We start from the raw sequence: 27,667 nt of genomic DNA, 5'->3' as shown, positions 1-27,667 counted from the left end.
TTTCTGGGGAGGTGATACAGCAGACTAAGTTGGAAGAGGGTGGTAGGTGGTGGCCAGATTCTGAAAAATGTCACAATTTCTCTCCTCCCATCAAAGTCACCCCCCAAAGGGAGGTTGTAAGGGACAGAGGTGAAACATAGGGCAGAAAGTGCCACTTCCTAGCTGCATGATTTTGGACAAGTGACTTGATCAATCTGAGCCTCAGTTTCACCATCAATAAAATGGAGATATGTACCTCCTGAGATTGTTGGACAGGGACCTAGGTGCCGTGTTCACCGTTAGGTACGAATCGCTTGATACATACATGTTGAATGAATTCAGTAAATGTGTGCTTTGCATAGTGGTCGGTGTAAGGTAAGCCTCCAGTAAGTGGTAGCTGCTAGCATTAAAAATAGTAAAAAGTCCCCATAGTTACAACCCTAGCGCTGCAGAACCCAGACGTACCTCAGCAGGTCCTACGGAAACCTGCGCAGTAACTTCCCACAGGAGGCGAGGACGCGCGACTGCGCTTGCGCACAAGTGCTTTCCTCCGCCCCTTCGGGCGCGAGGACCAGAGGGGCGGGTTCGGCAGCGTTGCGACGAGTCCAGAGGGGAGGACTGAGGAAGGGGCGTGGCCAGCAGGCCGGGCCTCGGCCACACTCTTCCGGGCTTCTCCAGCTGCGTGCGCATCCTCCTCCCCCCTTCTTTTGTGGTCCGGCCCATTGCGAGAGTGACAGGAAACCCTGTGCAGGGAGCGCCGCCATCTTGGACGTGCCCGAGGAAGACCCTGAGGGAGCTGCAGGAGCGTCGCCGCTGCCACCGCCACTGCCGCCAGTGCGTCTGAAGGTTCTCGGCCTGCCCGCTGCTTGCCGGCGCCTCGGCCGACCGCCCCCGCCCCTCTCCTGCTGCGCCCGCCCTCCTCTTCCTCGTCCTGACGCCCCCCTCACTCCCGGAAAGCTGCCCAGCCACCAGCAACCCCCCAGGTAACCCAGGCCTTCCGCAGTGTCCGGGGGGCCGGAGCTTCCTCGCCGGGCTCTCCCCGGGCCGGGGGTGGGGACGACGGCGGGCCCGGGGCGCGGGCGAGGGGCGTCGCAGGGTGGGCCGTGTCAGGCCGCGGCGAGGCCGGGGTCGGTGGTGGGCGCCGCGGCGGCCTGACAGGAGTCCATGCGGGGGCGAGGGTGTCCCCACGCGGCGCCCGCCGAAGCTCCGGTTCTCCCCGCCCAGTCGAGGGCTCCGGGGCGCGGCGTGGGCAAGGGTGTGTTCGGCCTCGCCTTCCCCGCCTCCTCAGCCGGCCTGGGCCGACTCGCACCTCCCGCGGGCCCCGTCTCCTTGCCGCCACTCTCGGCGGCCGCCGACCTCCCCCGCCGGGTTTGTCCACGCGGGCCGCGCCGGTCTGCAGCTCACGAGCCCCGGACGTGGCGTTCCCCGGCCCATAGGCCGCGTCCGGCCCCGAGCACAAAAGGCAGCAGCCCGTAGCCCCGCTGGCCTCTTGGACCGTCTGCGGCGTCCTTGTCGATGTGGGTAGGCTCTCTTGGACTCGGGCTGGGCAGGGGTCTGGGCGTCCGAGGTTCTGGTTTGGGTGAAGCCCTGTAAGGTCTGTGACATCCTCTAAGACCTCGATGCTAGCTAGCATCTAGAAATAACAAAGACAAAAAGTTTTGGCTTTTCTAGAATTTAAGAAAAGAAGGCGGAAGAAGCGTGTTTCGGTGGTTTGCACTTTACCGTGTGCCAGACCCGGATTTAGGTGTCTTCCAACAGGTTTATCTTGCTTCACGGGGCCCTGGGGGGTAAGTGTCTCCATCTCCCAAGTGAGGAAATTGAGGCTTGAAGGTGTGATGTGGCTGGTTAATGATGGTATAGGCAAACTCAGGTTAGGCCAGGGTTACACACAGGACCATTTAAAATGTAGCTACAGCTTAATTCCTTTTTTGCTATGTTTGCATTTGGGTAACAGCTGGTTACTCCTTTAGAATCCAGAGTCTGTCGTGTCGGCCCCTACACTGCCAGTCCTCATTTTCACCACCCCAGAGGAGAGATGGCAAGATTTCCATTTTATATTTGAAGGAGAAGCTGGGTTTCGCAGAGAGCAAATGCTTTCCTGGTGGTCCCACAGCAAGTGTCAGTGTCCAGATTTGGACTCTTGCAAAGTTTATTGCTCAGTTCCATTACTGTCACAACTGCCTTTTATTTAGGGGTGGTTATCAAGGACAAATGTGACCTTGCGATAACCCAGCTCCCACTCGCCCACCCCCCAAGACTTCCCCAAATGTTTCTTCAGATTTCTGCTTACACTCATTTAGTTGGTCATGCCTTTGAGACATGTAGTGGTTAGGAGTTTGGAGGGCTCCCACGCCCGTATTGCCACTTCCTATTTAAGTGACGTTAAGCAAGTTACTTAATTTCTCAGACTAAGCGTCCTTATCTGTTCACGGGATAACTGTACCTACAATTTAGAGTTGTTGTGAAGATTAAATGGGGTTTAAAACCCTTAGCACATTGCTTGGAATATGGTAAGTGCCCCGTTGTCTCTAACAGTGCCAGGCATGTAGTGGGTGTTTAGTATTTGTTGATTGAGAGGAGCATGGCTTTAGAGAGCTGTAGAGTTAGACCTGGGCCTTAATCTTAGCTTTCCCTTTAGTAGTATATGACCATTGGTATATTTCCTCTCTGAGCTGGTTTCCTTATCTGTAAAATGAGTTAGTTTTTAGAATTAGAGATTGCTTATAAAGTAGCTGGCATATAATAGTCACTCAGTAAATGGCCGTTATTGTAAAGAAGTAAAACCTTTAGATATTAATAACCTAAGAAATTCCTTGGAATTAAAGCTACATTTTTAAAAGATTTTGTTTTTTTATATTTCATGTTACACTTTATAGTTGTTGCATACTTCAGCTATGCAACAGAATGTGGAGTGTTTTTACAACTGATTATTAGTCTTAAATATCTTTGCATAATCGCAGTAAGATATTGTACAATTAGAGGAAACTTTGGGTTAAGGCAAATAAGATATTTTAAAACTAGGGCTATTGAGAGATGTTTCATTTTTTTAAAAAAGCTTGAAACATTTTTATGTGATTAAAAATGCTGGGCATGCCGGGAGTCAGCAATGCACATATAGAGGTATCAAAGATACTATTATTTTAAGAAACTATTTTTTCTAGACAATTTTAAACATATACAAAGTAGAGTAGTATGTTGAGCCTTCATATATCCATCAGCCAGTGTCATCAGTGATCAGTCTCCTTTCATCTATATACACCTGTACCTCTCCACCAAATTATATTTTTTGTTGTTGTTTTTTCTTGTTTTGATTTTTATTGGGGTATAGTTGATTTACAGTGTTGTGTTAGTTTTCTCTGTACAGCGAAGTGAATCATTTATACATATACATATATCCACTCTTTTTTAGATTCTTTTCCATCTACCAAATTATTTTGAAGGAAATCTCAGACATCATTTCATCAGTAAATTTTTCACTTATTTCTAATCCTTTTAACTCTAACGGTAAGTGCAGGGTTTTAGTTTTGTTGTTTTCCTCCTAAGTACTTTCCTTCTGTGGACAGAGGTACAACAGTAAAGTACTTTATTTCCTATTCACAGCGTGCTGTCATAATTAGGTGGAAACTTTTGTCTTTCTCGTGATACAAGAGAAATCTGTTTTTTTCTTATCACATTATTAATTTATATAAAAGTGTGACTTTAAATATCTTGTGAAAAGTGAGGTGATTTTTAAAGTGCGTCTCAGAAATGAGCGGGTTATTTTCAGAGGTTGCATTAGTGTTGAGGAAAGGAAATGGAGCATACATTTTGATTAGATTAGTTTAGTAGATTAACTCCCAAAGTTCTGTGTCCACTTAACTGACAAATCAAGTAGCATTCCACTTTAGTGGGCTTGTAAGCACACCAAAATGCTTCTCTTCTTGAGTTCCCTGAAGGGAGGGACCCCTTTATTTCATTACTGTATTGTAATGTATTTCATTACTGTATTGTATAATTTCATTACTGTATTGTCAAAGCCTAGCATAAGGCTTTGTGCCTAGTAGATAATTTAAAAATTTTTTTATATTGGAATCACAAATGCAGTTTATCCTGGCTCAGGTGTTTTTAACAGTGTTCTTCATGTAAAAAAAAAAAAACACTTAATTCTAACAATAAGGATAAGAATTTAAATCACCTGGAATATTTTTATTCGGGGGTAGCTTTTTTCCTGTGTTGTCTTGAATCAGTTATGTAAAAATTACACAGTAACATCTTATGTTCTAAGAGTGGAATAAAATAGCTGTGTAACAGTTGTGAAAGGATTAGTCAGACAAGTGCATAAGGTAACACAGCAAGGAGTCAAACCATAAGAAAATGAAAAAATGCCCTCCATTTTTGGGGTGTTTTCTGTTTGTGTGTTTGTTTTTTTTTTTTGTTTTTGTCTGCGCCCCAGAGCTTGTGGGATCTTAGTACCTGAACTAGGGATTGAACCTGGACTCTCGGCTGTGAAAGCACAGAGTCCTAACCACTAGACTGCCAGGGAATTCTCCTGTTTGTTTTTTGAGTCTAATCACGAGTCACTTCATATGATGTTCCCCATATTATTGGTAAATGTGGAAGTAATGTTGGAAGTATTATGACTGGGATTTTTTGTTTGTTTGTTCTTGTTTTGTATTAGAATTATATATAAAAATGCTTAAAAATATTTTTTTTTCCTCTACTTTTAATATTTTAGAATATTACTAATGAATATAGTACATGCTTATAGTATCCTCACAGGGATATATAAAGAAAGTTAATAATTTTCCCCTTTTTTCTCTCAATCTGTGTATTAATTTTTCACAGCTTGGTGTGTATCCTTCCATAGTATATGCATATAGGATTGAGTGTGTATGTGTTCAAAAATGGGATATGCTATCATAAAACTCTGCAGCATGCTCTTTTTCACTTAAAATCATGGATATATTTCCAGGTTAATACTTATATCTAAATGGTTTTTAAACTAGATTTATATTATTTCATAGTACAGCTGTACTTTAGTCATTTCCCTGTTGACGAGTGTGTAGATTGTTTCCAGTTTTTTGCTGTAAAAATGCTGCATTAAATGCACTTGCACCTGTAAATTATGGACTGATGCTTTTGTTTTTGTAGACTACTTTTTAAAAAATATATATATTTATTTATTTTTATTTTTGGCTGTGTTGGGTCTTCGTTGGTGTGCGCGGGCTTTCTCTAGTTGCGGCGAGTGGGGCTACTCTTTGTTGCAATGCTCAGGCTTCTCATTGTCGTGGCTTCTCTTGCGGAGCACGGACTCTAGGCGAGCAAGCTTCAGTAGTTGTGGCATGTGGGCTCAGTAGCTGTGGCCTGTAGGCTCTAGAGCTCAGGCTCAGTAGTTGTGGCACATGGGATTAGTTGCTCCGCGGCATGTCTGATCTTCCTGGGCCAGGGCTCGAACCCGTGTCCCTTGCATTGGCAGGCAGATTCTTAACCAGTGCACCAACAGGGAAGCCCTGTAGACTACTTCTAAGTGGGTTTCTTGGCCAAAGGGTGATTTGGGTTGTTTTTAAGATATTAAAATATACTGATTACTTCCCCAAAATATTGTGACACTTCAGATTCCCAGAAGCAGAGTAAATGAAAGTGCCTACTTTCACATCTGTATCTGCACATTTCAAAACTAGTCGTTTATATGTATAGTTTTATTTGGAAAGGTGTCTGATTCAGTATATGGAGACTATGTGTTACTATTTTGGCCCAACAATGATTAGTGTTTAATGTGCATTTAGTAACCATTTACATCTATATGTATTGGCCTGGAAATAGATCCATGATATTGTTAAATGAAAAAAAGCACGCTGCAGTTTCATTCAGTAGCATACCCCATACATTTTAAATGTATTTCTCACCTTTACAGTGGTATGTGTTTCATGTTCACGAGATGAGGTGGAGAAATCCTTTGTTACAGCATCATTAGGCAAAGTTAATATTTAAATGGGGCCAGGCCACAGAATAATTATTAGTGTTTAATATGCATTTAGTAAACATTCTTCTTGACAACCGGGAAGTTTAGGACTAAATTTTTCATGGACTGATAGTAAAACTATTACCTTAACTTTGAGTATTAATTAACCTCCATCTTTCTCTGATTTTGATTTTTTGCTTTTATTTTATCAACCTACATATATATGTTTTTAATGAGCTACTTTAGAGAAAATCATGTTCTTTGGAGTCAGGTTTGGGTTCAGGTTCCAACTCTTTTATTTGCTAACTTTGTAAACCAACCAAATCAGTGAATTTCCCCAAACCTCAGTTCCTTCAGTTTTTACGCGGACATAATGGTAACGACTCTGCAGAGTTGTAAGACTTGAGTAAGAATTATTCAAGAAAATATAGGGAAAAGTAGTGCACATCCTCACATGGTTTACTCTCAACAAATGTTTGTTCCCTTCAGAAACTTTTTTTGTAAATAGATGTAATATGAATCGTTGTTACTAGTATTATCACTTATCCATATCTACAAATCCTGATCATAGTGCATTCTCTGAATGTAGTTATTTAATAACGCCTATTCAGAATATTAAGTTAGAACCAAGTGAGTGAACTGAGAAAGATTTGTGTCCCAAAGTACCGCTGTCGGGTTTTGTGGTGCATCTCAACTGTGGAGGAGGCCAAATAATATAGTGATTAAGAGAGGGTTTTCTGCAGTCAGAACAGTTGTAGGTTCAGTATAGACTTGACCACTTAGCTCTGTGGCGTGAGCATATTACTTACCTGTTGAGTCTTACCTGTGAAATGAGGATAATAGTCACCATTTTATATAAAGGTAGTAGTGAGGATTAAATGAAATAGCAGCATGTAAAGTATTCAGCACATTGCCTGGCATATGTTAAGTGCCCAATAAATGGTAACTATAACAACTGTGTTTGTTATTAGTTTACAGATTGTTCATCACATATTTAATGACTTGTCTGCTTCTTGTCTTTAAGAAAAAGGTGTTAAAGGAGATCTTATTTATATGTGAATTTTATTCAAATGATTTTTGTGGAACATGTAAGAAGGTGCATTTTAACCACACCAATCACACATTTGCTGTGCACAAATTACAGGATATTACCAAGATTTTAAAATTAGTGGATATTGTAGTGTTGAGTGGACTCATGTTTTCAGAGTGTTTGAACTCGACCAATATTTCTTGCTCTCCCAATACCACTTTTTTTTTTTTTTCACTTTTTGAGTTCTCAAAGTAAGTAAAGCAGAAGCACACTTAAGTAATAGGGGAAAAACTTTTTTCTCTCTTCCAAAGCTAGTTAAAAATATATTCCTCACCTTAACATTGGTATGTTTCATGTTCAAGAAATGAGGTTGAGAAATCCTTAAAGCAGCATTAAGCATAATTAATAGTTAAAAGGTGCCACTTGAAAATGGTTCTACTGCAAATACGTAGTTTTGAGTGAACGCTATCAATAAACTATGGGAGTCTATTTAAACCTAACTAGTATCTTACCTTAGAATAATAAAAAGAGGACTTGTTGTGTTAGTGGCTAAAGTGCTAGATACTTTTGCTTTCCTATCTACTGAAATTAGTAAGTTTTAGTAGTTCTCCTTTAACTGCTTTTAGGATTTTTATTGTAATTTTTAAGAAACTTGATCAGAAAATTGTGTACTGAGGTGGAGACAGGGTGCTGGTATTCAGTCTGAAATAGGGATCATTCTTTTCTATTTGGAAATAGTTTATACTAATTAATGCTTGGAAATTAAAAAAAATTCAAAATTAGTTGTCTCAGTAGATATTTAATTAATTAATGCTTGTGTGATAATTAGCAAGTACACAAATTAGTACAACTAGAATTGGTTTATAATTTCATGATTAACCTTTAGAGCATTTCAAGTAGAAACGGGGATTGTTAGAGGCCATAGTTTTAACATAAAATGAAAGGAAGCAAAGTATGTACAGCTACAATGTTCAGTTAGAAGAGAGAAAAGAAATAGGAAAATCAGAAGAGGGAGAGCTTGAGAGTAACAGTAATTTAAAGGTGACTAATTACCTTCCCCCAAGTTTGAGTAGGGAAAAAGAAGTTAAAAGAGGAGTTAAAAATGAATTGGATGAGAAGAACCTGAGAGAAATGCAGCCCAAGAAGAAATTAATAACCTTTAAATATCATTTTTATTGTGAGAGATTAGTTTTTTCCTTGTCTTTAGGATCTGGTTCAGAGATGTAGTAAATAATACAGACCAGTTTGAGCCTCAGGACCAAGTTCATTCTTGTTTCTGGAAAAAGGGAATCAAATTAGTATGATGTTCAGAATCAGAGTTATTTTAACTAGAAACTCTTTCCTGAAGGAACTGGTTAAGGGAGTTTTCTGTGATGTGACTGATTATAAATGTGTTACATCATGTCCCACTTTTGTTGAATGTAGTTCATACAGCTAAGTGGAAAGACTATACTGTGTGAAATGATTATCTAATAATTTACTGTAATTGACAACTTCCTCTTCCCTGGTAAAAATAATTCACTTATTCTAAATATGTACTTTTTCTACAGGTTAAATTTTATTAGTTACTTAGAAATTTTATTTGAAATATGACTTAGAGTAAGGTGTTAATTTCAGTAAATGAGTTTCCCCAATCATTCTAAATGTCTGGCTTGTGTATGCGACAGTTGCCCAAAACAGTAAAATCCAGGTTAAAAAAACACTGGAAATAAATTTTTTAAAAAATAGGGTTAAACCTTCATATTTATAAAGAATTTTTATCTTAAGCTTTTTGGCTACACTGTGTGGCTTGTGGGATCTTAGTTCCCCAACCAGGGATCGAATCCCGACCCTTGGCGGTGAAAGCATGCAGTCCTAACCACTGGACCACCAGGGAATTCCCTGAAAACTGCTTTGAGAATAAATTTTTTTCTTTCAATTTTATTGGGGAATAAAATTTATTGTAAGTTATTACCAGCATTAAAATTCACCTCTTATTTCTCTAGCACCTAGCACAGTGTCTGACACATTCAAGGCATTTGTTTGAATAAATTGGAGAGTTTTTTTTTAAGTTATTAAAAGTAGAAGAGGGGCTTCCCTGGTGGCACAGTGGTTGGGAGTCCGCCTTCCGATGCAGGGGACACAGGTTCGTGCCCCTGTCAGGGAGGATCCCACATGCCACGGGGTGGCTGGGCCCGTGGGCCATGGCCGCTGGGCCTGCGCGTCCGGAGCCTGTGCTCCGTGATGGGAGGGGCCACATTGGTGAGAGGCCCGCGTATCGCAAAAAAAAAAAATAGTAGAGAAATTAGAATTCTTTAGGTTAAGTCTTCTCTGAGGGTAAGAAATGGGCTGTGATCTTTAAGAATACCTTCTAATAAACAAACTTTAAAATTTTAGAACCACAATATGCTATTATTTCTCTTAGCTCCTAGAATAATATATAGCAGGCATTTGGTATATTGTTAATCTTCAAATCCTATATTAGGTTGAGCTATATGAAATTGTCAATAATTGCCTTTTTTTAAAATCTATAGGAACAGATTCATGTGGTTCTAATTCTGACATTTATTTGGTTTAGAAATAATATGATTACTCTTTCTTTGGATGCTATGCTAACTGATAATTTCAGGTAGAGTAAAAAGGTTATTTTGTGTTTATAAGTTGGTGGTTACTTTTTATAACATTCTGTTGTAAAATCAAAGAGTTCCAAACAAATAGGTCATCAGTATTCACTTGATCAGTTAACAGGGATGGGGACCTTAATAGGGGAGGAGGATTATTTATAATGATGATACTGTTTAACTTAAATTTATAAAGATTTTCTTGTTTGAAAATTTTCAGAGTAGCATTTCTTATTGGGTATTTCCTAAAGTGAAATATTGGCATTGTTTTTATATATGTTCTTATATTTCTGGGGATAATACATGAGAATGTTAAAGCATGTTCATCTAAGTGAATTTGATCATTTTGGAAAATGCAGTTTTGCTCTGATATTGTAACCAACATTTTGTTTATAATCACTGTGCTTTATTTTATATATCTTTAAAGGATACACAGCTTGGGTGACTTGTGTATACTTTTTTTCTGAAGTAACACAGTTTTCTTTGTTTTTAGTGCCACAATGGCAACTGCACCATACAACTACTCTTACATCTTTAAATATATTATTATTGGTAAGTTTATTTAACTTATACTGTTGTTCTCCAAAGAAGGTTAAAATGCAAAATATTTATATGCTAATACTTAATGTAGTACTCCAGAAGAAGTGAAGGATTTTCTTTCTCACTGCAAAATTAAAACTCCTTTGATAAGGTTTATTTTTGTACCAGTGATGTACCTTTTGCTTTGTGACCCTGGGTACTTGTGTAGTACAAAGCTGGGTACCTTTGAAGTGATGTTGGTTTTTCTTGAGGGCTACCTGAAAGTTTGTTAATACTGGGAATGAGATTAACTTCGTAGGAGTGCTGATACATCCAGAAATAATCATGAAAGCTCTCAGAGCCCCCTGGATTCCAACAGTTGATAAAGATTCAGAGTAATTGTGTAAGATACATAAAATATAATGGTGGTTTTTCTCTTAATAAGTGTTGAGATTTAGCTCAAATTAAGACAATGCTGTTTATCCAGATACAGTTTTAAGAGCACAGTTGAAAGTATACATATTATTCTGTTAATCCATATTAGAACAGTTTGGTTTAATGTTGAGCTTATGTGACTGTATTGTAATGCTTCCTTCATCAAAGGTTAAATTGCTGTTAGTACAGTTAGAGATGATATCTCTTCTGTTATGATTTTCATGTGATGTACATTCTTTTGTGGAATTCTACAAGAAATACGAGATAAGATGGGATCTAGTGAATCAAGCTTCCCAAACTTATTATTTCTACTTGTTATATGCTGCCCTTTTGGTCACTCCTAGGAGTTTCTGGCTGTTTTGCATGGGTTAAGGGAAAAAAACAAAGTTGAAATAGTTTAAAGTAAAAAATACTATGTTTCTCTGTTAAAAAGCTTTTGCCAGCTGGTGTCTATTTATTAACATAATTCATAACCAAATTCTGTCACTGGTGAAGGTTGGGAGTATTCAATTTATATATCACAGTGAAAACTGACCTTTAGGATCTTTTGAACTCGTTACAAATTATGGAAATAAAACTTTTTTAAGTGCCCCAGAAGTTTGTGATGTGCTATGGTAAAAGGGGTATAGCAGTCATTGAAGAGTATAAAATTATAAGAGTATAAAATTGAGAAATATAATTACCACTTGAAACTTTTTTTTTAAACAGGGGACATGGGAGTAGGAAAATCTTGCTTGCTTCATCAATTTACAGAAAAAAAGTGTAAGTTCAATATGTAAGATAAAACATTAGTAAATTCTTTATTGTCACGTGACACTTATTTTCAGTGTAATCTATGCAATTAAATATAACCTTTCCCTATATATGCACTTTTGTCTTTAGGAAGTGATTTTTTTTTTTAAATAGGTGCAGACAAAATGAAATATGCCTGTATGTATAGAGTGTTGGCTTTTTATGCCATAAATAACTTGATTGACTTGTTTAGATTTTTTTGATGATATAAACTTAAATTTAAAAAATGTATATACTATAAAAAATAAAAAAAATTACAGTGTCAAATTTAAGTAATCTTTTTCTTGTTCTCTGACTTTCCATTATAGAAATTATCTTATTGGGGGAAATTTGCTCATATATCATTTGCTAATAACTAAATAATAATAGATTGGAAATATTTAAGGTGGAATTCTTTCTACATTCATGACTGGTTGATTAAGATTCAAAGTGTACTACTCTATCTTGGGTGGTAGGGGAAGGGGGCATTGTATTTTATGTAACCGATAGGCTAAATATAGTTGAAATTGTTTCCAGTAGTTGAAATCATTTCTATGGCATTTTTTTTTTCCTATGGCATTTTTTGGCTTAATGTAACATTTTATGAAGTGTCCAGCAGTCTGTGTGTACTATAGAAGAGAATAATAGTGGGTTTAGGTTTTCCGTGGCCTAATTATAAGGAAAGGACTAATAAAATTGTTCTGTTTGATTAGACGTATATAACTTGACAATATATAATTATAAATATATATTAAACGTGGTGACTTTGAGATATTGATAACATTTTGCAAGATAAATATTTGTTTGACCAAAAACTAGAGTCCTAAAACCATTGATTGATTTGTTATATGTAAGAATTGTCAGAAGGCTAAATAGTATGATGTTGGTATTATGAAGAGTTTATGAAAATCTTTATTTTTCATTAGCAGATTCTTTTAGTCCAAAGGTCAGCAAACAGTAACCTGTGGGCCAAATCCAGTCACTGGCTGTTTTTAGAAATAAAGTTTTACTGGAATGCAACCATGCCCATTTTTTACGTATTGTCTATGGCTGCTCTTGTGCTTCAGCAGAATGCAGTCTTGTGACAGAGATTTTTTGGTCTACAGAACTTAAAATATTTATTATTTGGTTCTTTTTTTTTTTGGCCGCACAGTGCGGCATGCGGGATCTTCCCTGGCATGTAGGATCTTCTCCGACCAGGGATCGAACCCTCACCCCCTGCAGTGGAAGCACGGAGTCTTAACCAGTGGACTTCCAGGAAAGTCTTATTATTTGGTTCTTTACAGAAGTTTGCTGACCCTTGTTCCAGTCACATCTCTGTGACTCACTTCTGGGTTTTTGCTAATTTTTTTTTTTTAGTGCAAGCTTTAGTCTTGTTTATAGCCTACAAGCATTAGTAAGTCATTTGATTTACTAGTGGATTATTTTCCCACTGGTCTTAATTTGAAGATTTCTGCAAGTTGGAATGTTATATTTCTTTTCCTCCCTAACAGTTATGGCTGACTGTCCTCATACAATTGGTGTTGAATTTGGTACAAGAATAATTGAAGTTAGTGGCCAAAAAATCAAACTGCAGATTTGGGATACAGCAGGACAGGAGAGGTTTAGGGCTGTCACACGAAGCTACTACAGAGGAGCTGCGGGAGCACTTATGGTGTATGATATCACTAGGTAAGCGATTAATAATTTTCAACCTTCATCCTTGAAAAAAGAAATCTATTTTAGGAGTGTGGTTTCTTTTTTTATTGATTTAGGCATTCTATAGTTTGTAATTGTGTGTCTGTAAATGAGCTTATTTGGGTTTTATGGATTTTTCTCTAAATTGCTGTGTGTAATACTTGATATAACATGTTGATTTCCCTTTCTGAAAGTGAGTATGACTGAAGAAAAACTTCAGGAGATGCCGGTGGAGCGAGTGAAAGAATACTGTTCTGAAAAGCAGTATCAGTTGAATTATTTGAGGTGAAATAATATTTTACACCACATATTTTCACTTCAGTAGAAAGCAAGCAGATCTTGAGGAGTTACTCTGTTCAGCCTCTAGTTATTTATTTTTGGCTGCATTGGGTCTTTGTTGCTGCGCACGGGCTTTCTCTAGTTGCGGTGAGCAGAGGCTACTCTTCGTTGCAGTGCGCGGGCTTCTCATTGCAGAGGCTTATCTTCTTGTGGATCATGGGCTCTAGGCGTGCGGGCTTCAGTAATTGTGGCTTGCAGTCTCTAGAGTGCAGGCTCAGTAGTTGTGGCGCACGGGCTTAGTTGCTCTGCGGCATGTGGGTCTTCCCGGACCAGGGATCGAATCCATGTCCCCTGCATTGGCAGGCGGATTCTTAACCACTGTACCACCAGGGAAGTCCCCACACCTTTTCAAAATAAGGTCAAGCAAGGAATTAAGTAGTTTTGCTAACCCACCATGGTAGATTATAAAAAGTTCTCATACTTGCATCTGAAGTATTTTATTGTTTATTTACTTAAATTCTTTTTTGTCCTAAAATGGATTGAAGTAGCTCATGATACTTTATGTAGCAAGATTAAATTTATTTCAACTCTGTTTCTGGAAACTCAAAGCAATTGATAGAAACTAACGAAACTGGATCCTAAATGTTTGACTTTGGAATACTGTGCCACTTCATTAAACTCTGTACTGTTTATCTACTACGTAAGCTAGAAAGTGAACTGGATCACCTTTCATGTTAATGCAAAGTGCCAGTCTAAATCAGTGTGACTCTTGTCTCACTTTTTGGGGGGGTAGGAATTGGTGAGTGGGACCAAGTGATAGACTTTCAACCTTATTTCCTTTTGGGAAATGCTTTATATTGTTTCCTCTTGAAGAGTCACATTAGCATATTATAGGACCTTGAGAATTTCTGTAGTAAAGGAACTCTTTAAGTTTGTTTAATTTGGTGTTTTCTAAGGTTATTTTATTGAGGAACACCCTTTGGAAAATGCTGCCTTAGAATAAAAATAGTGGATGATTATAATTATAGTGCTTGAAGTCTTACTAAATTCTAGAATTTGGTGGTGTCGGGGCAAAACAGAGTCAAACAGCCTTAATGCTCTTCACTAGAGCCAGACAATTGGTAAATAGTTTTGTGAGAAGACTGTTAAAGAACCTGGCCATCTGTACAGACATCCTTTTATGAGGGATGCATTCCTGAAGACTTCGCATAATTGAAAGCTGCATTCATTATTATAATTTTTAAAAATTTATTTATTTATTTATTTTTGGCTGCGTTGGGTCTTCGTTGCTGCACGTGGGCTTTCTCTAGTTGCGGCGAGCGGGGGCTACTCTTCATTATGGTGTGCAGGTTTCTGTTCGTGGTGGCTTCTCTTTTTGCAGAGCATGGGCTCTAGGCGCATGGGCTTCAGTAATTGTGGTGCACGGGGGATCTTCCTGGACCAGGGCTCAAACCTGTGTCCCCTGTGTTGGCAGGAGGATTCTTAACCACTGTGCCACCAGGGAAGCCCTGCGTTCATTATTAATAAAATTTAAATATGGTGATGTGTGCTTAAGTGTATCTATCTATAGTGTTGTAGTTTGTTTTGCTTTCTCTATGTGTTCTTTTTCTAATTCCAGCCTATTGAGATACAGTCAATGTAGAAGATTGTATAAGTTTAAGATCATTTGATATGTGTATATATTTTGCTTTTAAACATAACTTTTAAGCATAGTAACTACTTTTGAGAAAATTTGTGTCTATTCAAGTCATCAAAAGTACTTTGCTGGAAACAGCCCAAATGCCCATCATCTGACAAATGGATAAACAAATGTGGTATATCCATATAGTGGAATATAATTCAGCCTTTAAAAGGAAGGAAACATTGATACATACTATAAAGTGGATGAACCTAGAAAACATTTTACTAAGTGAAAGAAGCCAGACACCTACAGTCACATGTTGTATGATTCCATTTATATGAAATACCTGGAATAGGCCATTTCATAAAGACAGAAAGTGGATTGCCAGGGGATGAGGAGTAAGTGCCAGTGGGTACAGAGTTTCTTTTTAGGAGTGATGAAGTGTTATAGAATTAGTGATGATCATGCCACAAATTTGTGAATATATTAAAAACTACTACATTGTATACTTTAACAGGATGAGCTTTGTGATGTTTGTTATATCCCAATAAAACTTACTGAAAAAAAAAACAGTACTTCAGGTTTTAGATGGGTACTTTTTCTTGGTAAAGTGATACTTCATAGCAACATTGATGTGGCAGCTATGACACTGATTTTTTTTCCCTTTTTTTTTTCTATTATTAATCATTGACATTTTGCAAACTTAAAAGTCTCTGCTTTAGAGTAATACTTTTTATTCTTAGCATTAACACTTTTTAAAAATTTTATTTATTTATTTTTGGCTGCGTTGGGTGTTCGTTGCTGCACGCAGGCTTTCTCTAGTTGTGGCGAGCGGGGGCTACTCTTCATTGCAGTGCACGGGCATCTCATTGTGGTGGCTTCTCGTTGTAGAGCACGGGCTCTAGGCGCGTGGTTTTCAGTAGTTGCAGCACATGGGCTCAGTAGTTGTGGCTCACGGGCTCTAGAGCACAGGCCCAGTAGTTGTGGCGCACGGGCTTAGTTGCTCTGCGGCACGTGGGATCTTCCCAGACCAGGGCTCGAACCCATGTCCCCTGCATTGGCAGGCACATTCTTAACCACTGCACCACCAGGCAAGTCCACTAGCATTAACTCTTTTTTTTTTTTTTTTGCGGTACGTGGGCCTCTCACTGTTGTGGCCTCTCCCGTTGCGGAGCACAGGCTCCGGACGCGCAGGCTCAGCGGCCATGGCTCATGGGCCTAGCCGCTCCGCGGCACGTGGGATCTTCCCGGACCGGGGCACGAACCCGTGTCCCCTGCATTGGCAGGCGGACTCTCAACCACTGCGCCACCAGGGAAGCCCAGCATTAACTCTTGATTGTCACAGGGTACTTGCCTAAATTGACATCATAGTTTATCATGGTAGTTTGTTTGATATATCATATCTAACATCACACCAAATTTAGGGATCTTTTAGCACCTTTTTTTTTTTTTAGCAGTAGTAACACCAGTTAATGCATATTTGGGTCAATATATAGAGAGATATTATATCTATAGATTTGAAAGTATGTTGGTGAATTTTAAATTAGTAATGAGACAGTTACCAAAAGCATTAGCAGAAGTTATGTACATGTAAATAATTCAGTATACGTGATCTTGATACTCTTACAAAGGATGTGTAGATTTTTCTGTTTACCAAAGTGTTGGCAGTTTGTAATTCACTCTTGCTGCCAGCTTTGACATTTTAAAATTGATCTAAATCAGTATAAATATTTTTGGACTTGTGTTGTATAAGGTTTTGTGCACAAAGCAAGATAGCTGTGTTGGGTAAAAGCAAGGTATGCTAGTACTACAAGCATTAAAGAGTGATAAGGCTTGTGCTTTTTAAAAGAAAATTTATTTATTTATTTATTTTTGGCTGCGTTGGGTGTTCGTTGCTGCATACGGGTTTTCTGTAGTTGCAGCAAGCAGGGGCTACTCTTAGTTGCGGCATGCAGGATTCTCATTGCGGTGGCTTCTCTTGTTGTGGAGCACAGGCTCTAGGCACGTGGGCTTCAGTAGTTGTGGCATGTGGTCTCAGTAGTTGTGGCCCACGGGCTTAGTTGCTCTGCGGCATGTGGGATCTTCCCAGACCAGGGCTCGAACCCATGTCCCCTGCATTGGCAGGCAGATTCTTAAAACCACTGCGCCACCAGGGAAGTCCCAAGGCTTGTGCTTTTTAAGAATTATATTTGACCATTGTTTGCTTAGAAAATTTTAAAGCATTGGGAAAAAAGTTTTTATGTGACTTTTTTTTGACATTTAGGTGGTGATTTGTGTATAATGTAATATAGCACAGAAAAAAGAGGGTCTGAGTAAGAAATTCTTTTCACTTCTCACTGGGAAAGGATTAAATGTTTGGAATATCACATTTTATATGAGCACTGGCAGCTGGAGATCATGCAGTATATTCACAAGGCTGAACTCGAAACACTTCAAGGACACAGTGTGTGTACAGGGTTCTACACCCGGCTCTGAAATCATTAAAATCTTTATGGGCTTCTGTTTCCTCACCTGATAAATGAGTAAGATAGATTAATGTTCTGTGAGTCTGTAGAAGTCAGAAATATTTTTAAGCTACAAAATTTTTTAAAATTTTGACCTTTTTGGTAAAGTCTAATTAATAGTAATAGTATATACTCTGTATATTATTGTAAATTATTTGGATTTGTTTGTTATCTTAGGTCCTACTTGGCTAGTGCAAAGGAGCCTATGAGTTTTTAAACTCTTGGATTAGAGAAAATGGAGAAATAAGGCAGTCTGTATCCCCAAATGATTTAGCTGCTGGTTAATAAGAGTACAGAGTTAGGATAAACTCACTGTCTGATATACCTGGGGATTTCAGTTTCCAGTCAAATGTATTAAATGTCTTTTTAAAGCCAATTTTTAAAACTCTGAGTTTAGAATTGTTTTCCATCAGTTTTTTTAAGTTGTTCCTTGCTTGCTTATTGGTCTGTTTATGGATGTTCTTTTAAATGTAAAAAATTTACTCCTGACGTGTAAGTAATTAGCAGAGTTGCTGGCTATCGAGTTATTTATTTAAAAATAATAGGTTTTCCTAGATTTTTGAAAAGTATATGTTTGCATTCCACAGTTGTACTTTAGTGTAACAATCTAGTCAAATCAAAAATACTTGTTTAGGATCTGTTGATTAAAGTGTATATTTAAAATATTTGTTGAAGTTTCTTTTTTTCTGTTGAAATGGCATCTGTGGCAGTCACAAATGTAAACTTTAACTTTTGCAGAAGAAGTACATATAATCACTTAAGCAGCTGGTTGACAGATGCAAGGAATCTCACCAATCCAAATACTGTAAGTTAAATGACATCTATTATACAGAAAACTTAAGATCTAAGTTGACCCAGAAAGGAAAGCCATTTGCTAAGTGGGCTTTTTTTGTATTTGGGTACTAAGAATGAGAGAATCTTTATTCTGAAATTAATTAAGAAAAAATGTTCATTTCAAATATGGATTATGACAGGTTTTGCGTCTTATACTTGGTTTTTGTTCATGTTTGTGGTTAAAAAAAAAAGTTATGAGTGGGGTGGTCTCATGTCAAGTGGAGACTCTGAAATCTGAAACTATCACTTTAATCTGCATTAGTTTCATAAAATGTTACCATTAGAGGAAACTAGGCAAAATGTACTGGGGAATCTCTGTATTTCTTACAACTGCATGTAAGTCTCAATAAAATTTCAATTAAAAATAAAAAGAGTTCTGCATGTGTTAAAAAATTAGCCAGTCTGAGAAGATATTTATTTATGGAGATTTTCATAGCCGCCATGCTAGACTCTGCAATATACAAAAATGAATGTGGGTCCTTAGCCCATAAAAGGTTATAGTCTAGCAGGGAGATTACCTGTGGGTATACAGATAGCTATACTGAAAAGCAGAGTGGAATATGGGTTAGAAATAGAGTTACTGGTGTAGTGCTTGGTGGTGGTGGTGAGGACCCAGTATGAGCAGTGCCATCTGGAGAAACCAGCTTTACAGAGGAGGTGTTGTTTGAGCTGGGACTTGAGGGGTAAAAAGGTTTCAGTAGATTCTGTTGAGGGTATCCCAGGAACAAGTGAGGAAAAGCACAGACCTGTGACTGACTCTGAGCTTTTTGAGAGTAAGGCCTGTGTCTCACTTAGCTTTGTACCCCAGCACCTGGCAGTGGCCTGGTTTAGTAAATATGTAATCAGTGGTAAGATTGGCTTTCATCAGGGAACAGCAATTTAATTATATTGATAGTCAGTTAACATGGTTTGCCTGTTATGCCAGGGACTGTGTCTGGAACTTTCCATTATCACATTAAACCCTCTGTAGGTATACATACAAATCTATAGACGAGTGTTCATCAGCAGCTTTATTTGCAATAACCAAAACTGGAAAACAACCTAGATGGCCATCAGCACGTAAATGGTGAAATAATCTGGTACGTCCATACTATGGAATACTCCCCAGCCATACAAAGGAATGAACTGTAGATAAATGCAGCACATTAGATAGATCTCGGGCATTGTGCTGAATGAAAAAAAGTCAGTCTCAAAAGATGACATACTGTATGATTCCATTTATATAAAACATTCTCAAAAAGACAGAATTATTGAGATGGAGAACAGATTTGTGGTTGTCAGGGGTTAGCGATGGGGGTGAAAGGTGTTAGTGTGAGTTGACTATAAAGAGGGCAGCACAAAGCAGTTTCTTTGAAGTGATGGAACAGTTCTGTATCCTGATGGTGATGACACAAATCTATACCTGCAATAAAATTGCATAGAACTATACACACTCCAGAACCTGTAAAACTGGTGAAATCTGAGTAAGGACTCTAGATTATACCAATGTCAGTTTTCCTCGTTTTGAGAGTGTACAGTAAGTATGTAAGATGCTACTATTGGGGAAGCTTGGTGAAGGGTATATAGGACCCCTCTACTCTTGTGTAAGCTTTTGTGGTTCTATAGTTATGTTCAGGTATTGGTAAAATATTAAAAACAGCAAGAAAACAACTTATTGTACAGGGTCCTTAGAGGAGTGTAATAAAAAAATTAGTCGTGTCCTTCCTGCCTCATTTATGCCTCTTAAAATCTTACTGGGTCTTTAGAAAAAAGAAAATCTCTCAATGTTACATTTTCTGTAACGTTGCCTTTGATTTCTGTGTGGAAGTTAAATACTTTCTCATTTTGTTGGTGGTATATTTTGTACCTCTGTCTTGTTAGCATGCCACTTTATGCCTCCCCTTTCATGATGATGGGAAGCATTTTGGAAATTCTTAAGGAATGGAGAGCAGGCAGTGTTTCCATTAAGCAAACATTTCTTGCTTTGAGCACGTGTGTTGTAACGGCCCTGTACTACTAAGCCATCGTGACTTGACCAACTTTGATATTTTTTGAAAAATTGATTTCCTTTAAGTGTTACTGCCTTATTCTTTAGAAGACTAGTGGACTATATGTGAAAACTTCTTTCTCTCCTCAGTAGGCACTTGTCCATACTGATTGAAGAATGCTCACTTGCTGAAGGTTTACATTCGGGTCAAAATGGCTATACTTCATGGACAGCATTTTTTGAAAGTAGGACAGCCAGGGCCTGAAATTTCACGTGAAAAAACGTTAATGGTGGAAATCCCTTTTAGTTGAAACCATCCATTTCTAAAGTATCTGTATCTGGATTACCACATCTGTTCTGAAGGGGAAAAGCGGGGATGGGGGGAGTTGCCAGTTGGTGTCAAAAAATACATAGGTAGAGACAGTTTATCCCCCAGCTCATTCCAGTAAAGGCCGAAGCCCTGTTTCCCAAGGCTGCACACGTTTTTCTTAGAGCTTTTCAGAGCAGCCTTTAACTTCAGCCTAACTTCACTGGTATAAATGACTCCAGAGTGGGTATAGGTGTATAATATTTTGCCTTGAATTTGAACCCACTGCATATACGTCCTCCCACCCCCAATGTCCTCCATCATGGATACACAGTCATTTGTTATCAGTTGCTACAAACTTAGTCCAGCCTAGGGATAGTGTAGGGGGGACAGTATTTGATGGTCACAGTTTGGGTTGTCTACCTGACTTCTAATGTCCGCCTACCACTGACTGAGTGACCTTTGACAAGTCCTTATTTGAGTATTAATTTCCTTGTAGCCTGAGAAGTTGAACTGGTAGTTGTAAAGTTTTTTGAGGGTCCCAGGAACTTTTGAAAATCTGATGAAAGCCACAAACCTTCTCTTCCAGGGAATGTCCTTGTTTACAGCATTTTGTGCTTAATTTCAGTATATTCACAGATACCCTGGAGCTTGTCCATGGACCCTTAGTAGTCTTACTCAGATAAGTCATAATCTTTGGCCTAGACCAGATGTGTTTCAGGCACACAAAAACAAAACACGACTGTTTTGTTTTTAAATGGCTTGAGAGCTGAGACTGGTTTTTACGTGTTTATAGGGTTGTTTTAAAAAAAGTCAAGAAAGAAGTATATGCAAAGCGACCACAAACCTGAAATATATACTTTTTGCCCTTCACAGAAAGTTTGTCAACCCCTGGCCTAGGTAATTGCTGACATCCCTCTTCATACTAATACCTTCATGATTCTGTAGTTCTGTCTGATGGATAATTGCTAGTATTTTGTTTCCTTTTTAGACCCACTTGTTTTTTCTTCAAGATTTTTAGATTTCAGAATTTTCATGTTTGATTTAAATGGTTTCTTTTGTTTTAAGATGTCTTTCTTTTGGTCACAAACTAGGTAATAATTCTCATAGGAAATAAAGCAGATTTGGAGGCACAGAGAGATGTTACATATGAAGAAGCCAAACAGTTTGCTGAAGAAAATGGTGGGTTTCTTTTAAGACTTTTAATGGCTTTTTTGGGTCACACATGGGAGAATTTCTAGGGATAGGTGGGATTTTGACAATGCAGATTATTTGACAGTTTTTTAAAAATGCAAACTGCTCAAATCTAAGAATGAGGAAATAACAAAATGTGTTTCTATTTGAGGGCAGTAGTTATTTAATGACAAATGTAAAGATTCCCTCCATCTCAAACTCATATAGTCTTTCATAAAATACTATAGAAGGAGTACTGAAAGCTGTTGGGAAACTTTTATTCAGATGTTACTGAAGAGAGTGTCCTTGTGAAAGTTAATTCGAAATATCCTTCATAGTCTGAATTTTATTTTTAGGCTTATTGTTCCTTGAAGCAAGTGCAAAAACGTAAGTATGGCTAAAATTAGTAGATCATTTTTAATTACATTCAAATTTCTCAAAGTAGAACCATATATTTAAAAATGTATAATGTATATACATGTAATGTATAATACATAAATGTGTAATGCTTATGGCAGGGAAAACAGTCAGCAAACATCCCTTTGCTTCCTGTTTCACTTTTCAAAATAATGTTTTTTGTTACTTTCCCTAACATATTATACCTTGCTTATACCCGTTGATAAGCCAGGTTAATAAATGAAATTGTGTTAACATTTCAGAAGTGTTTGACTTTTACAACCAAGGTTGAATTTGGCATCTTGGACTCAAGGTTGGTCAACCTGTTGATTTAATGCTTCTTCTTATAGTAAAAAGCATGACTTAAGGAAATATTCAATGTCTAAGAATAATCAGAAGCATAATTAACATTTTCTAATTGTTATTCCATGTTCATTATTGAACCCCAGGACTGCTGTCATAGTTCTTCATTTATTAAGCCAAAAATTCCTTGCAGTGGTGAGAAGCTAGCCCCTTTTTGTTTAGCCTCATCTGTACTGTTAGTCCTAAGGGAGATGAACTCAAGTGTGAACATGGCTAAGCATGATAAGAACAGTACAGTTCATGCTTGGCTAATCAGACCATACAAATCCTGGAATACTGTTCTGCATGTGTTTGGAGATGACTTCATTTCCATTTGAAATACCCATTGTAATGGCCTGTCTTAATTATTGTTATATATTAATATATAGCATTTTAATGATTAGAGCACAGTTTCAAATAGGGTTTGTAGAAAGAGCTGTTAGTATTGTTTATATGCTTTCCACAGAAAATATCTTCCCATGTTGTTCTCTTAGCTCAGTCTTCTGGTAGTCCCTTATTAGATGATAGTGGCTGAGTTGAAGACATCACGCTAGTTGACTAAAGGTTAGCAAAAGGTCAGTGTATAATGTCCTGTGTGTCATAGAAAGCTGTGGTTCGCCAATAAAGCTGTCGATTGCCTCTTAGGGGAGAGAACGTAGAAGATGCTTTCCTTGAGGCTGCCAAGAAAATCTATCAGAACATTCAGGATGGAAGCTTGGATCTGAATGCTGCCGAGTCTGGTGTACAACACAAACCTTCAGCCCCACAGGGAGGCCGGCTAACCAGTGAACCCCAACCCCAGAGAGAAGGCTGTGGCTGCTAGTGACCTCTTTGCCGTGGCTCTCATTTGACCTTTCACCTCTGTCTGTTGGAAGCAGTACTTTTTACTTGCTGCCTCATTGTCTTCTGTACATCTTACTGGGTTTAATTAAAAAGAAAAAACAACTCTGTTGTAAAAACAGTTTAACACAATACTAAACTGCTAAACAACTAGATGTAATCAGGTTATCAAAGGCAAGTAGAGTAATAAATCTCTTCTGCATGGTAAATCTAGACTTTTTTTCCCCCTTGATTGTCCTCGTGATAGGTATGTCACCAATACATGATTTAAACTGAGCACTGATGCTGGACTTGAGTTTTACCCCTCCCTCTTTTTGGCAAGGCTTTGTCTCATTGTACGGTTTAATTTCATGATATCTTAAGCCTTTCTTCCCATTTTTAACTGTTCAGGTATGTCTGTTATAACCCATAAGTTTATTGCTGTGAAATGACTTCTGATGATAGAGAAGGGGTCCTTTAAAGCCTTTTGTTTTTGTTGGATAAATTCCCTGTTGTGTGGGTGGCATTTTTCTTGAGGCAGTTTGCTTCTGTCTTAGCCTTGCACAGGGAAAATATCCATTTATCTTTTCTCTTGTGCTTAATTAATAGCTTTATCCTTTTTTTTTTTACACCATTTTATCTTTTTCTCTTTAGCAGAAAGTAAATATGTATAAAATTTGAAGGAACTGAACTAACAATACATTCTGTGTATATTATTTTAATGAAGAAAATAAATTGATTACTGGCATTGGAACAGTATAAAATACCAGTTTGTACAGTATGACCTATATGTGACTATGTTACTCCCTTCCATTTCACATAAGGAAATAGACACAACTGCAGTTCACAGGATGTACTGGCTCCACCCTTTGGTGCTGGCAGTGTTTGGGGACATTATGCTGGAAGGAGCTCCTGGCGTGAGAGGATTAACACTAGTAGATTCTGTTCCATCTTTGCACTGTGGCTTACCTGCTGATTTTCTTAACTGTTCTTGTGCAATCAATAATGTGCTAACCTGCTTTTCTCTTTTTGTAACGTTTTGCATTACAGGCTGCATTTCTTGCCTTACTATATAGAAAAAGAAAAAAGGCTGGGTTTATTATTGCACATTTTAAGCTTTTATACCTGTATCTTCTTGGAATGGTGAGATTCTAAACCAGACAGCCAGAACTGCAGGTCTGCTGTTAAGGGATTTTAAATTGTGCATTTTTAACACTACAGTGAAATAATCTAAGATATCCCCTGTGTTCTTAGTATGAGGGGCTATTTTATGTCATGTTGGCATAAATTGTTTTGTAAAGGGCAAAGTGTTTCTAACGGTGTTCCAATATTTGTGCTGATACAAAGTAAGTTATTGCTTTGCACTAGGTGGTTTGGCCACTGACAGAATACTGTATTGCAAGGGAAATAATCTTTTATTTCTTTAGAAAGCAAACTTACATTTTACCAGGTTCTTTACTTCTGTTGATTGATTTCTAATTGAGTTTATGGTTCAGGCTGGGAACTGAGAAGTTACTTGAAGTAGGATAGGTAAACCTCAGGATGTTATACACAGCGCACGCTCAGCTCAACGGTTGTGTTTAAAATACACATTTTAAATCCCTATTTACAGACACTAACGTAAAAAATACAGCTTTCTGGGTTGTAAACATGTGGTAGTACCAGAGTATTGTATGTATAGTCAGTGTTAAATAAAAGCCAAAACTGGAATGTGCAGAAAATAGGATTTGGTTAATTTGTGGACTCACCTTTCTGTCTTTGTTTAACTTTTTAAAAAGATACCTGGAGTAGATCAGTGTATTCTGTTAAAGACTTAACAGTGATCCATTTTGCTTACACTGTTGCATCACAAGGGACTTGCCCAGGGACCATGACCTGCTGGTATGTGTATATATTTACAAAAACAAAACAAACAAACCACCCATTGGGATATAAGGTAGCAATCACAAACGAAAGACTGCGGCTTGTTTAGGTGCAGTACCCTGATTTCCCAAAGTTAGTTACAGTGGGTCTTAATTGTTTTTGTGACAGGAGTTATTCAGACTGCTGTACTCTTCATTTGATGTAACAAAATGCTATTAATCTAAATATTTGTAAATAAAGTACCTGTATCTAGATTAAATTAAAATTGTTTGCATTATTTTCTGAATTATAACAGGATTTCATATTTTCTTCAGGCAGTTATTTGGCATAAGTTGCCAGTTTTTATTTCAGAATTGTCCTTTTTGTTTAAAAAGTCTACATAAGTAGCGTATAAATCCACATCACCCAGTAATTGAGCTAGTCTTATCCTTGTGTTCAGATCACACTTGCAGTGTTTTTCAACCTTTTTCAGTGTGAGATCAGCACACTTGGTGGCTGATAGTGTTCTCCCTTGACTGTACTTGGGGCCAAATTCTGTTATTTGCATGTGTAATCCCCTATAATAAACTTGGGTGCTCAAAAGTAGAGAAGCAAATTGTCATATTGTAATATCTGTGTGCCAGACACTGGGCAAGTACACTTTGGAGAGAATGTGAAATTCTTTTAATTTTTAATCCATGGAGAGCTTAGTACTTGTGTGGTCACCTGCTTTTCTGGGTTACTCGTTGCCCTTTTGCACCTACGAGGCCCTCCTGACTAGTAATTGGTGCTCAGTACTCTACGCGTTAGACATTCCAGTATGATGTTCAAGTATTTTTCATGGACAATAAAGTGTTTGATGCGGTAACTTTGATTTTTTTTTGGTGGGGGTGGGGGTTGGTGGTGTTTTCATAATACTAGTTAGAGCTGTAGTAAGGTTTCTTTGGAAAGATGTCTTTTGGAACCGGGTGTGTGTTTGGCGTTACACGTTAATTACCTCACCTCTAATTCCAGAAGACTATAGCTTTGGGAACTTTTTTGCCCACACTTTTTTTTTTTTTGCGGTACGCGGGCCTCTCACTGTTGTGGCCTCTCCCATTGCGGAGCACAGACTCCGGACGCGCAGGCTCAGTGCCCACGGCTCACGGGCCCAGCCGCCTCGCGGCATGTGGGATCTTCCCAGACCGGGGCACGAACCCGTGTCCCCTGCATCGGCAGGCAGACTCTCAACCACTGCGCCACCAGGGAAGCTCTGCCTACACATGTTTTAAGTGTTCTCTTTTCTTATAAATGTGTGGCTCAATTCACTCCCCTTAACAGAAGACCAAATGATTCCTGTTCATGTGGGAATATAGAGAGGGTTCATGTGGCAGTTTAGAAAGAAAATATTTTACCCTCATTCAGCACATGGACAGACCAGGAAACTGCGTCCTTGAAGGATTTCAGTAATTGTGGATAGGCCAGGATTTTAAGCATTTTGCTAAGACTTGTGAAAATGAAACAAAGAATATAACTACCAAATCAGTTTTATTCTGGAAGTAGATGTTTTCTGGAACTTAATGTGTTAATAAATTTTATGCCATTTTCATTGTCTTTAATTGTATTTATCCCGTATCTGTTTTTTTTTTTCTTTTGGCTGTGCCACGTGGCATGAGGGATCTTAGTTCCCCCACCAGTGATCGAACCTGTGCGACCCCTACAGTGGAAGAGTGGAGTCTTAACCACTGGACCACCAGGGAAGTCCCTGTCCCATATCTCCATATCTTAATGGTCCAGCTCTAGCCAAACAACTTTTTAGGAATATAAACCTCAGTAGGTGGTGAGAGATTACTCACTGTGCTATACTGTGTATAGTAACATGGTATATAATACCTGTTATGGTTCAAAAGCTGTATAGGGGCCTAGAAGAGTCCTTGGGGATATTTTAAAACAAAGTCTGACTGAACGCAATTTGAATTTACCACTGGGTCAGATTCTCCAAAGTCCAAAGTCCAAATTTTCTACCACAGAATATTTTTGGTTAAGGAAAAGCACCTGAAGTATATATAATAGTTTTATAACAGATATTTTCAAGTGATAAAATATATTCATTGATAGGTACAACATATTTCAACCTGCAGGCAGAGATGGAAAATCACTTGAAAGACTGACATTTAGGTAAAAATTTTATGGCTTAACTGTAGATATGTGAAGTGTAAAGTCAGAATCTGTCAGACCCAAATTTACTTTATCTTTTATTTTTATATAAATACAGATTTTAAACAAAATCCAGAAATAACTTGCCACTGTTAATGAAGACGGGCTTAAGTACATTTTTTTTAACGTTTCTAACTATGGATTTTACCAGTTTATAGATTCAAATCAGTATTGGTTTTATAATCATTTCAAAGTGAAAAAACCCTCAGCCATCTAGGACCCTGGTTTAAATTGTATACAGTTGTTCCCATATGTACAGGTAACTTACAAAAACCCTGACGGTAATTGTACAAGTGGAGTTTCAGCATTTGAATTCACTGGTTCATGATAAAAAGCAAGTGGCATTCTAATTATGAAGTTGGTGAGGTAGTGGAAAAGGTATTTCCTCATATTTATGCAAGACAGTTTTCCTCCATCTGGCTGAGCCACTCTTTTC

The 27,667-nt window shown here is 38.2% G+C and overlaps 2 protein-coding genes across 6 annotated transcripts in view; one reads left to right on the top strand and one right to left on the bottom strand.

Moving 5' to 3' along the window:
• Window positions 1–690: 690 nt before the first annotated feature.
• On the top strand, window positions 691–25,321 carry RAB14 (RAB14, member RAS oncogene family). The gene is made up of 8 exons (XM_029202669.1): window positions 691–962; window positions 10,044–10,102; window positions 11,213–11,266; window positions 12,769–12,946; window positions 18,095–18,161; window positions 21,558–21,645; window positions 21,993–22,023; window positions 23,020–25,321. The coding sequence occupies exons 2-8, from the start codon at window positions 10,051–10,053 to the stop codon at window positions 23,195–23,197; spliced, it is 648 nt and encodes a 215-aa protein (XP_029058502.1). The 5' UTR covers window positions 691–962; window positions 10,044–10,050; the 3' UTR covers window positions 23,198–25,321.
• Window positions 23,811–27,667, bottom strand: part of CNTRL (centriolin) — an 87,414-nt gene continuing 83,557 nt past the window's right edge. For all 5 annotated transcript variants that reach the window (XM_029202663.1, XM_029202661.1, XM_029202664.1 and 2 more), the window contains one exon: window positions 23,811–27,667. The gene's annotated coding sequence lies outside the window, so the exon portion shown is untranslated.

The sequence above is a fragment of the Monodon monoceros genome, unplaced genomic scaffold, assembly GCF_005190385.1.
Source record: "Monodon monoceros isolate NGI ecotype Baffin Bay Population unplaced genomic scaffold, NGI_Narwhal_1 Super_Scaffold_5, whole genome shotgun sequence".
NCBI lineage: Eukaryota > Metazoa > Chordata > Mammalia > Artiodactyla > Monodontidae > Monodon > Monodon monoceros.
This window is presented reverse-complemented; position numbering and strand designations above follow the sequence as displayed.

Excerpts from the sequence above, each read along its gene's own strand:
- RAB14 (XM_029202669.1), top strand. The coding sequence starts at position 10,051 with ATGGCAACTGCACCATACAACTACTCTTACATCTTTAAATATATTATT. Across the intron at positions 10,103-11,212 it reads CTTTAAATATATTATTATTG|GGGACATGGGAGTAGGAAAA; the intron begins GTAAGTTTATTT and ends TTTTTTAAACAG. Across the intron at positions 12,947-18,094 it reads ATGGTGTATGATATCACTAG|AAGAAGTACATATAATCACT; the intron begins GTAAGCGATTAA and ends TAACTTTTGCAG.